Here is a 12,385-nt window from a genome sequence, read left to right as displayed (position 1 = left end):
TTAGTCCCCTCCTACGACATGGGAGCAGGAACCCAGTGGCTCAGTGTGGCTTCTACCACACGGCCTCCGGGCAGGTTCGTCTGTACACATCGAAATTTGATAATCGAAACTTCACCGAACTACCATCAGCCGAGAGTCTCAGAAAACCCCCAGCCAACAGAAATGCGGCAAAATTAAGCGAATCATCGGTAAAAAACTTCGGCGTGTAGAGACGATACTGGAAGTTGAATGTGGATTTTAGGCGATATGGTTGTTCTTTTGCTAAATATTATATTTGCTAAATACATGATTTTAATTGTATTTGTATGTATACTACACTTTATATCTTTTAAGCATTTTATTATTTTTATTTTCACTATTTGAACGATATTCACTTAGATGCATTTTTCCTGACATTTGTTTTTTGCGCTATTTGGGCAGGGAAGGTGAATACGAACTGTGTCATGGATCGCCTGTCTCTAGTCAGAAGATAATAATGTATGCACTATTTTCCTAATTCTTCGGAATTATGTAGTTATTGTTATTATTCGTACCTGTCACGGCACGGTAAGTTTGACACGCTCTTCTCACACAAACTATCAGGCAGTGGAATTGTAAATGCCGCTATTGAAACGTCGGGGCTTTATTGTTGGAAGGAGATTCTTTGTCCCTATGCTCTGCACATAACTGCTTCTGCTTATGGATCCAACTCTTTTTAGACATTCATACAAGGATAAATTGAAAGTCGTTTGCTAGTAACATTCGGCTTTACTGTTAAAAACAACTGCAGCCACTGGCATAGCTCTTGCACTGATGGCGGGTGCACTACATCATCATCATCATCATCCTGTAAAAAATTGGAAATGGCTGATATACAACTTTGAATATCTATCCTTCACATGTACTACATCTTGCGTAGTATAATTCCTAATTTGAATAATCAGCTTGAAAACATGAAAAATACTAATAATTTATCTAAGTTATAAAGATTGCTGCAACACACGATTTTGGGTTCAAATAGGCAGGCCGTGTCAAGTTGTTTTTAGCAAACGAAGACGATTTTTCCAAAAAGGTTACTTTTTCATCTGGAGAACAACAAAATGTCCATAATATTGATATGAATATTTGTTCGAAAAAAAAGGAATCGTTTAAGAACACGGCAAAAAAAATAAAATCAAACAATTTAAAAAAAAAATCGGTCGGAAACAGTAGTAGCCCTTAAAAAGTAGCACTCAAACACGTAAGATTAATTTTTCATTCGGCGGTTTAAACTTGCGTTGAAGATGTGCTCCTTATGTTATACTAAATATCAACAATATTATTAACCCAAAAGCTTGACTTGGTGAAGTTCTAAGATGTTACAAAGTTTTAATTTCCAGCTATGGATAAAACATTGGAATTTCATTAACCCTAGAACGTTACACTTGCGTTTTCCACCCTAGGACGTTGCACTGGGGTACAAATGTACCCCACGCGGTTGATCGCAATTTTCGAAGTAAAAATGCAAACAAAAGAAATGTATAATACATCATTTTTTTCGTTTTTTAATTGCGGAAACAGCTGTATAAGAAAAAATACGGAATTTATTGAATGAATTATACATAAATTGTTTTGAACAAAAAAAAAAAAAAATAGAAAAAATCGTGGCTTTGATTTTTTTTACAAAAATTACTATAACTTTGTGAATTTTCAACTGATTTGAAAAAAATCAATTGATTCTAAAAGTTGAAAGAATGGTCTAGAAACGTTATAAAATAGAAAATCGAAATTTTTGAGAAAGTACAATTATTTGGAAGAGTGAAAGTTTAAAAATCCGGTTTTGCCACTAAATGGAGTGGAAATTGAAATAGAACGATTTTTTTCTACTTCAAAATTAAATTAAATTAATTGAATAAATGATTAAAAACGAATATATAATACTAATTGTTACATATGTAGTAAAACAACCAGTATTTAAACTGGTATTGTGACGAATCACATTTGCACTGACAGCACGAAACCTGACGAAACACTAACGGCAGCCGTACGCTGGGGTACAAATGTACCCCATGCCAACTTTGACACCTGCTTCTACGAAGGCTATAAGCAAACTGGCTATACCACCTTTTCCTACTCTTACTAGAAACTTTAAATTAAAAAATGGTTAGGGTCCCAGGTCAGTAATGCCGAATTCTCGTCTGAACACGGTTCCAAAGATGGCGGGGGTATATTCTACCCCAGTGCAACGTTCTAGGGTTAATTGAAATCTAAATAGGCACCTAAGTACCGCGTCGGACACATAACGGTTAAGTAGAAGCTTCGCTCCCGTAAGGGATCAGGATGAAAAACGCTATAACTTTACTTCAACTGCTTGGATCTCTATACAAATTTAGAATACCGTTATTAAGAAACTTAAGTTACAAGAATTAAAAAAATCGATTTTGGACCGACCTCAATATATATAACCACTTCACTGGAAATGAAACTAATTATTTTATCACTGTTCTCTTTCGTTTCACAGGAAAATGTTATTCCAAGATGCACGTGATGGAGCTTAAACCATCGACATTACTGCGGCCAGGGGAAATATCTATTGAAACTACGACAATCGAACAATGCTAAGCGTCGAAGAGCGCTCGCTGGAATGGTTGCACCATATATATCACAACGATAGCTCCACTGCCCTGATTTTGAACGCTACCGAGTTCCGACGCCGCCTGCTCGCAATTTTAGACTCCAACATGACTATCGCCACGAATGGCTCGAGCAAGTTTAACCGGCATGCGTTCGAGTTTCAGGACATTTCCGAGCACAATATAACACACGAGTATGTTAATGATTTCTTGGAAAAGCTGTTTCAATCGTTGAACCGGTTGAATAGAACAACTCCCACCAGCATTGCCGACGGTTGGGACGATGAGGGTGAAGAGCGTGGAAATTGTAGCGACTACTGCAAGGGGACCGTGCGGGATTTGATGATGGACTACAAGATCATGCATGGTTATATTGCCCTGGTGGTGAGTATTGATTACATTACAGCTCACATCTTGCTACAATTCGAATGATGGAATGATTCAACAAATGACAATAAACACATCTAAGTCGAGTAGAGCAATCATTTTACAGCCTCCCGGGGTTTCATGTTTTGTTAATTAATTTCAAAGGAATGACTTCGTTGGATATTACATTGAAATTGGCATTATTAACGTTGTCAGATGGTTTTATATTATATCGGCATACTGCCCATAAACGCATGGATTTCTGTCGAAAATGAGTTATCCGTTGGATTGTTTTCTGTATCACCACTGAATCACACTGCACAAATAAGATTTTCGGGTTTGTTCAGAAAATATCATAAAAATACCAAAACATGGTTGTCCCATCCATTTCGCTCAATGGATGGGACAATATTGAACAGCGTTTTCCTCGGCTTGCTGTTTTTCAACATGGGACTCTTATGCCGTTATGGGCAGCATAGCTCTGAAATAAATCGGTATTTAGCGGTACGAAGATGTGTACTAGCCAAAAGTTACCTGCAAATTATTGGTAGAAAATTATAGATACTTCATTCTAATTGTACGTAATGAAACTTACCGAGTTCAATCGCTCTCAGAACCGGTTATTGAACTTAATTCGAATTTTGATAGCAACCAGACAGATTGCTGAATCAATTTTCAGTCGTTTTGATGTGGGGTATCCTGGGGAAAGTTTTTAAAGACACACACACGTAATATTAAATAATCTTTTGACATGAAAATCGGTATTTATCGGCATGAAAATAGAAAAAATGGTAGGTATTTATAGAAGCTAATAGAATAAAATAATCCATAAATTGGTATATCTGGTAACGCTACTTGTGCAAGCAATTAGGGTAGATGATTATTTACCGTCCCTGGCCACAGTATAATACAACTCTTGCATTGCACACCTCATCACCAGTACTTATTGCCCAGTACCTAGAAGATACACTGAAACCTTTATTTATGAATTCTGTTTGTACGTAATATTCGAATTACTTAACATTTTTTTACGAACTAAGTTCGAAATAATGAACTATTTTGTTTACGAGCCAAGTTCGTGTTAAAAAGTTTGAGCTCATTGACTGCAGTATGAAGTTGCGCAATTTAACCTATTCTGAGCTAATTATTAATAATGAACGATATATTTCCGGTATAGGGTTAACTAGTACATGACGGAAATCCTGTACTCCAAGCATCATCACACGTTCAGGATGTCAGGTGCATGGAAACGCAGCAGTGTGTTTTGAAGAAAGTGCAATTTCTTGATATCCGTCATATCCGTGTGAACCCTTGAAGTCTGTTGCTTTTCCGAGGCAACTCGTAGCTGCTACGATACCTTCCCCAAGACTCGAATAGTGCGGCATACACAAATAGAGCAGGACTAAAAGGCGTATCATCTTTTAGTCGACAGAGATTAGTTGTGGAGAAGTCTCTATCCAATTACCTGGAATTGCTAACACCGGATTAATTCCTGTGCATTTGAATACTGTTCTTGGACACAATTTGCGGTAGACGAATACAGCGCATCACCTTGAAAACAATGGTTAAAACACTACCAGCTGAATACACAGATAATGTGGTGGAACGGTGGTGCCCGAAGCCTGTTCCCTTTGCAGGGCACTCAAGAAAATTTGGTGATATCAATCCAATTTATTGTTATTTTATTATTCATTATATAATTCATGCCATCCTAACATGCCATACTTCCATACTAACAAACTGAAGATTGCGTTGGTTCCCCGTATTTTCAAAGTAGGTATTCAACTAACATTTCCTTCCCTTTAGCGATCGTAAGGACATGGTCAGGTGTGCGGTGAACTATACCACATTTAGTATAAGTCATCGTATCAGCCACCCATGATGAGTGCGGTCATTTTTGCACGCTATACTAACTACACCCAAAATCCGACGGGTATATTCCTATTACTTTTGGGTAAGATTTTTTTGTCTTTTCGGTAACAGACCACGCTATTGTGCATTGCGGTATTAAACTCATATTCCCGCAATTGTAGTAAACGGTGGAGTGACGAATTTCGGTTGCTGTTCATGTATGTGTATCACACAACCAAACACTTTTTCAGTATGTGTTAATCTCGGCTCTGTTCGTATGTAGGATAATTCGGTCGATTTCTATGATAGTGTTAGTATCCCGATCAGAATGAAATAACAAGATTACAGCAGAACACAATTTTTGCAACATATTGCGTTATAAATTAGGTCTCGTTAGTAATTAAAATAACAGAATTTTATAACAAGTAACAATGCGAGATATAGTTTTGAAATATTTCTGTTATGTGTTTCTGATCGGGATCGGGTCAAACCAACTGGAAATGTGTGAATATTAGATGTTATTCGCAACATGAAATTCTATTTTGACGAAAACATTTGCGAACTATTGCGAAATTTTTCAAAAATCCTTTAATACAGAGAAAGTTAATTATTTTTAATACTTTTGTATATTATGAAAAATTGTTGTAACTCATGGTATGCGATCGAAGATTAAACAATTTTTTCCAACATTTGTGACTGCATAATTGTAAAAATAGTCAGGAAAAGCCATATACATAATTAGAGTAATTACCTCTTTTTTAGTTAGCCCTAGGCTTACTGGGCACAGAAGCAATATCATGGTCAATATCTCATGTGAAAATTGCCCGATCAACACAATCAATAAACTGTTCAAAGCATGTTCTCTTCCCAATAATATAAAATCACATGTAGGATTATAAGCGACCGCAGCTAAAATAAAAAAAATAAGAATGGCCAAAAATTATACTTGTTATAGCTTAGTCGCTTAAAACTTAATAAATTTATATTTGATCTACCGTTACAAATTTTGGGAGTGAACTGTGAGTCTGTTTCATCGGATTTTTTGAAGTAGAATACTTCTAATGTTTCAATATAGGGGCCCCGTTTCAAAACTTTCTGTCGGAATTTTACCCGAGTTTTTAGACGTGAATATCTGCCGTTGTACTGAATGAAAAATTAAGATTATTCCGTTATCTGATTGGAAATATGCACAACAATTTCGTATCAAATTCCATACGATGTACAATTACTAAAAATAACGAAAATAATGGATTTTATGAAAGCAGTCATTATCTGATCCATGATTGGTCGGTACAACTCGATCAAGCAGGGAGCATTGTTAGGACTGCCCCTTTATCATCGAGTGAACAGAAACAGGTATAAAAAGGAAACAAAAGAAATAAAAATCGTTAGTTTGTATTCTGACGTTGTAAGCGTAGCAGCTGCTGCGTTTCATGTCAGCTCGCATTCTTCGGTGGTAGATGGTAGGTAATACGTAGATAATACACACGGAAGATACAATGATGAATTGATGACACACCACAGAGAAAGCAGAAAGCTAAATAGCTTTTGGTGCGAGCGAACCGCGCTTTCTTTAAATTATATGTGGCGTAAGGTGCGTGTACAGATAAATTCACCACTGTGCGCGTTCCGGAGGTAAACTGGGAAAAAGTTTTACGAATCATCAATGTTTAAGTTTAGTTTATGTGCGGCTAGATGACGCAATGTGCATTTTACTTATTTTGTTTGCATATATCGCGGCTCAACAAGTGAAAAGTTCCATTAAAAGTATTGTCCTGGTACTGCATTCGTTGTCGATTATCATACGTGACAATTGCAGGGTTATTGAGAAAATTCCACTAAGAAACCTGCTTGGTTAAGGATTGAGCATATTATTATTTACGAAAAGATGGGGTGAACGCTTTTCTCTGTGATATAATTTTATAGAATGAATAAGCTGTACTTTGAATCAAATTTTCATTAGTGCACAATGCGCATGACATGTCAGGTAAACCGGTTCTCCGATCAATTATCGGAATCTGTACGGTCATCGCAAGTCGGATTAAGAATTGAGAATAACTCCGGATGCATCGGTTTACCTTTTAATAGATACATCGTTATCAATTTTGTGTTAAAACGATTTAACCAATTTATACAACTCTAAAATTAATTGAATTTTGATAAATTTCGAAAAGTTTCGCAAGCTTTGCGAAACAGGCAAAAAATTTCGCAAAATTTCGGTAAAATTTGCGAATTTAAACGAAATTTTCCTTAACGTTTCGTTTCGCAAAGCTTGCGAAAAAATTCGTTTCGTTTCGTTTCGTTCCGACAATTTACGAAAAAATAAATTTTCGCCCACCGTTACTGGATAGTGAAATAAAAAGTATAGGCAGTAGGGTTGCCACCTCTCCGGGTTTGACCCGGAGACTCCGCTTTTCGGGAACGATCTCCGGGCCTCCGGGTTTTATATCAATTTAACCGGGTTTGGTGGGAAGACGCATAATTTCAATTTTTATTCATTACAAAATATTTAAAAAGTCTAAGTTAACTATTACTCTGGTTCAGATTTATTTTGCCTGACTAACCCTTCGTTTCAAGAAGGCGAAGATAAGTTTACCAAATATGTCTGATTTCTTTCAAAATAAAATAAAAAAGAAATCAAATTTACTACAAATTAAGGAAAGTAATATTTCACTATATGCAACAATTGAAATGTTACATCCCACTAAGTCGCTCAAAATGGTGTAAAAATTTATTTTGCTGCAATTTTACCAAATCAATTCACTATTAGTGGAGCTGGAGCTGCACCAAGGTGTTGTAAATTTGTTCTGATCGAACTGGCTAGGTCAACATCAAACGAGTTCTTCCGGTGTTGTTGTTCCAGCGATTCGTAACAGTTTGTTAGGGAGGTGAGTTTTGCCCCTTGTTGGGACCTCTGGTGATAATCGACACCACATAGTGCTTCCTGTGTGATGCTGCTGCCCTGCCTCCTTTTCTCGCTTTTTCCTGTTAGTTGTGGAGGAGAGCAATGCTCGTTCGACTTGTCCTCCACAGCGAGAGTAGCAGATACTTTTGTATTCGTGGCACTTAGTCGGGGAAGTTAAATACTACACCAGATTAAATTACAGCTTCACTTTAACTTAGTAATAAAAAACGAATAAAGTGCTCTAAAATGCCGAGCAATCGTTTTGATTTCAATTTCTGTCTAGTTCCACTGAAAATCCATCACCCCCCAGGTCAGTGAAAATCTCCGGGACAAAGCCTCTCAAGAGGTGGCAACCCTAATAGGCAGTATCTGGATCCGGACCAGTTCTCAAACCCGGTTCTCCCGGATCCGGACCAGTTGCCGGATCCGGACCAATTGCCGGATCCGGACCAGCACCTGGATCTGAACCAGTGCCCGGATCTGGACCAGTACCCGGACCCGACCAGTCCTTTGATCCAGCCCAACCCCTTTTCCCCTTACCAGGTTCGGACCTGAACCAGGCTCAGACTTGGTGTTTAGATCCAGACAAATGTCTGGATCCGGACCCTCGGTTCGGATGCGCGGATCCAAACCGTAGGTCTTGCTTCCCGTACATGACGTGAAGGACTGTGCATGTTTTGTGCGGTCGCTACCTTGCTGTTGACGTTCGTCACAGAAAAGAAATTTTAATTTAACACCCACCGAAATACCCCACCACTATTTCGAGTCGGTTTTTTCTGACTGTGCTTTGAAGCTAGTCGAGTGTGAGCCGATCTTCAAATACGTAATGCGTCGTGTAGAGAAAATTGAAATTCGTCTTTATCTGGCAAGATGGGAGAAAGGTGGGAACATTTGACACTTTTGAGTGTATTAGTTTAATACTTGCAAAATTAAGCATGGCGGCCGGGGCCTTGAAGTGAACGAACGAGCATCTTGATTCTTTGGCGCACGACGAAAAGTGAGAAAAGGCCGAGCTTCACCTCGGATCTGCCTATTAGAACACTTATGGACACTTTTTACTTTGAACATAACCGATTAAATTAACTATGACCGAACCGAAAGAAAACTTATGGCAACAGAAAGGCCCACTACGTCATTTGTTTGTGCTTTTCTTCTTTATATCCTCTTGTTTTTTCGGCTTCATCAAAGAAAAATGACAACCGCACTCACACACAGAAAAAAATATACACACCTGTAACCGTCTTGTTTATCTGCATTGTGTTTGCTTCGCTTGATGCGCAATACAATGACAAGCGAAGTGCTACACACTACACAGATAATCCAACGCGTTAATATTTATTGTAGAAGAATTGATGAAACATGAGTGCGATGCAGAGAAGATTTGAATGTATTGGTATTCCCGTTTGGGGATTTTTTTTTGTTGCGACCGTTTTAGTATTAAACGTTTTGCTATTAGAGCATTTTTTTCTTATTACCGTAAAAGTATTACGGCCGAGTTTTGGGTGTAGTACAGTGGCGGATCCAGGGGGAGGGTCCTGGGGATCCGGACCCCTCCCGAAGTTTTTTAAATTGTTTAGAAATTCTTTCTATTGTAATTCGTTCTAAACTTAAATTTATTCCAAACCCAATGACCATTTGAAAATCGAAATTTCGGACCACATCCGAAATTTTTTTTCTGGATCCGACCTTGGTGTAGTACATGACGCAAATCGACGTTTGAATCAATTTTAACATCCAAGATGGCGACTTCCTGTTCAGATAAATTCATTATACCCTCAACAGTATGAGTATTTTCGGAATGGGGTTAACGAGTACTGTTTGAAGCCATTTTGAAATCCAAGATGGCGAGTTCCGGTTTAGATAAATTGGGGTTGACGAGTATTTGGCGGATATCGATGTTCGAACCTATTTAAAAAACCAATATGACGACTTCCGGTTTGAATAAATTCGCGATATCCCCAGTAACATCGATATTTCAAATTCAATATAAATCCTATTTCACATTCAATAATAGACTGGATGCACACGAAGGCAAACCATGAAATTCCCTATAATGTGACTGTAGCAAGCAGACATGTGTGGGAAACAGGTGGGCCAAATCTCCGTTCAAGCTCTATTGTTTTCTTTACGGATGGTTCAAAAATGAGTAGCAGTACAGGAGCCGGGGTGTTTGGATCCGGGATAAGAACAACTATCCCGATGGGACACTACCCAACTGTATTTCAGGCGGAGATTCAAGCAATTCTTGAGTGTGTGCATATCTGTCTCAAGAGGAAATATAGATTTGCGACGGTCTGTATCTTTTCAGACAGCTTAGCAGCTCTTAATGCTTTAAAAGCCTCAACTTGTCAGTCGAAGTTAGTATGGGAATGTATTACTTTACTTAAGTAACTGGCAAGGAATAATGAAGAAAACTTGCTTTGGGTGCCGGGTCACAGTGGAATTCAAGGAAACGAATCAGCTGATAGTTTGGCAAGACAAGGTTTCGAGACCGAGTTTATAGGCCCAGAACCTTTCTGCGGAGTCTCAACCTGTACTTTAAATATGGAACTTAGGAAATGGGAAATGTCTATGGTAGAATCGAACTGGAACGCCACAGATACTGCAAAGCATGCAAGGAAATTTATAAAGCCGAGTGCCAAAGCCGCTCGAACTTTACTTAATCTAAGTAAGAGGAACCTTAGCATAATAACTGGTTTGTTTACTGGTCACTGCCCTAGTAGATATCATCTACATAAAATGGGAAAAATTCAAAGTCCGATTTGTCGTTTCTGTCAATTTAAGAATGAGACAGCGGAGTATCTACTTTGTGATTGAAGCGCTCTTGTTAGTTATAGATATTCAATTCTTGGAAAATGGCTTCTACAGCCCTCTGAGATTTGGCAATCAAATCCTAGTAAGGTAATCAGATTCATAAAACGAGTTGATTCTAACTGGGATAATATGCAAAATCAGACAAGGCCCTTCGTATCTCAATTATGAAGGGAAAGCTGAGGTGCATGACATCAAATTGAGTCATACCACAATATTCCTTTAAATGTTCGCAGTGGAATCAAGGCTCTACAACTTAAAAAAAACATCGATATTTTCGACATGGGGTTGACGAGTGCATTATGGAAATCGATATTAAAAGTCATTTTTAAACCCAAGATGGCGACATCTTGTTTAGCTAAATTTACACTGACCCCAGTGATAGGGAATTTTCGGAACGTGGGTGACGAGTACATGATGGAAATTGATGTTCAAAGTCATTTTGAAATCCAAGACTTCCGGTTCGGCCAAATCCACTACATTCTCTCATCTCACTACTAGGTCGATTAAGTCGGTTTTTCATCCTTAGTAGACACGGACCCATCTTTTCCATGTGGAAACCCGACAATTTTGCGGATTAAAACCTCGTGATAAACCAAGTGCAGGGAATCCAAATATTGTAATACAATTAAGCAATTATAGTTCCATATTACAGGATTATTTTGATTCAACGAATTAGTATGAGCTCATTTTTGTGGAACTAATAGTCATACAACATTTGCAAAATGTTTGTATTATAAGAAAACTATAACTAATTAATGTTCAAACCCGGCTTTTACCCTGAAGATGAAGGGATATTTATACGAAACGTTGCACTATGGAGAGGCATATGACCAGTAATCGAACACAATGCCAACTTCAATTTAATTCAATTTTCTATTGAGCGATTATATATATACTAGAATTGAGAAAATCCTTGGGTATCTCAAACTGGGTATATGAATGTTTGAAGATAAAAATTTTGAAAAAAGACATTTTACGTGCGTTTTCAACATATGCTGAGAACGCTTCAATTGAAGTTTCAATGCCACAATTAGCAGAGGGGCGATCAGTATACGTTTCATTTGCGTTTTCCGTATACCACATGAAATGACTGATGATTAAATAATAGGGCGTTGCAAAAACCATTCATTTTTTAAATCTCAAGGGTTCCCCCCTTTCATATTGTGACAAATGTCAAATGTCAGATGCCAAATTTCACGACATTTGGTCAATTGTAGACCCCAGTTTTTGACATTGGTACTATGGGAAAATATGAGAAAAATATGTATTAGCTGCTGTAACTTTTCAAGTAGCGTTCGGAAAATTTCCGTTTATGCTTTGCATTTACATTCTTTGCATTTTAATAGTAATTTTTTCGAAAAATACCAGAAATTGGAGTTTGTGGATATTACGCCCCAAAAATCTCCTATTCATAATAACCATGCTGCTCTACACTTCGAATCATACATATTTTAGTTTTTCTAATGTAGAAAAAATCATCAATCGAATGATATCTTTACGATCTTTGTCAGAATACGAGAAGTTGAGGTTCTAGACCATTGCGTGATTCATATCAAATTTTACCATTTTCTCGTGCATATATTTCTATTATTCTTGAACCAAATTTTATTAAATAAATAACGCTTATAGCTGAGACTATTACCGTTTAATTGAGCGCTAACGCTTACTAGAATTATACGTGGAGCTGTTGTTATTGCAGTTGTTCTAATTGGATTCCATTGGAGCGGTGCTATTAAAGACATTGTCAGTTATCAGTGAAAAATTATAGTTTGATATAGATATCTCCGTTGTTGTAAAATATGTTTGAAATCTGATAAAATTTACACAGTCTTCTACTACATTTTACGCCTAATTGAAC

The 12,385-nt window shown here is 37.5% G+C and overlaps 1 protein-coding gene across 3 annotated transcripts in view; it reads left to right on the top strand.

The window, feature by feature from the left end:
- The window catches only part of LOC131690904 (G-protein coupled receptor dmsr-1), a 623,822-nt gene that overhangs the window by 587,837 nt on the left and 23,600 nt on the right, over positions 1–12,385 (top strand). For all 3 annotated transcript variants that reach the window (XM_058976981.1, XM_058976982.1, XM_058976983.1), the window contains one exon: positions 2,480–2,975. In XM_058976981.1, the coding sequence (XP_058832964.1) occupies positions 2,574–2,975 (402 nt within the window). In that variant the 5' untranslated portion in view covers positions 2,480–2,573. The remainder of the gene's footprint in view (positions 1–2,479; positions 2,976–12,385) is intronic.

This window comes from Topomyia yanbarensis, chromosome 3, assembly GCF_030247195.1.
Source record: "Topomyia yanbarensis strain Yona2022 chromosome 3, ASM3024719v1, whole genome shotgun sequence".
Lineage (NCBI taxonomy): Eukaryota > Metazoa > Arthropoda > Insecta > Diptera > Culicidae > Topomyia > Topomyia yanbarensis.
This window is presented reverse-complemented; position numbering and strand designations above follow the sequence as displayed.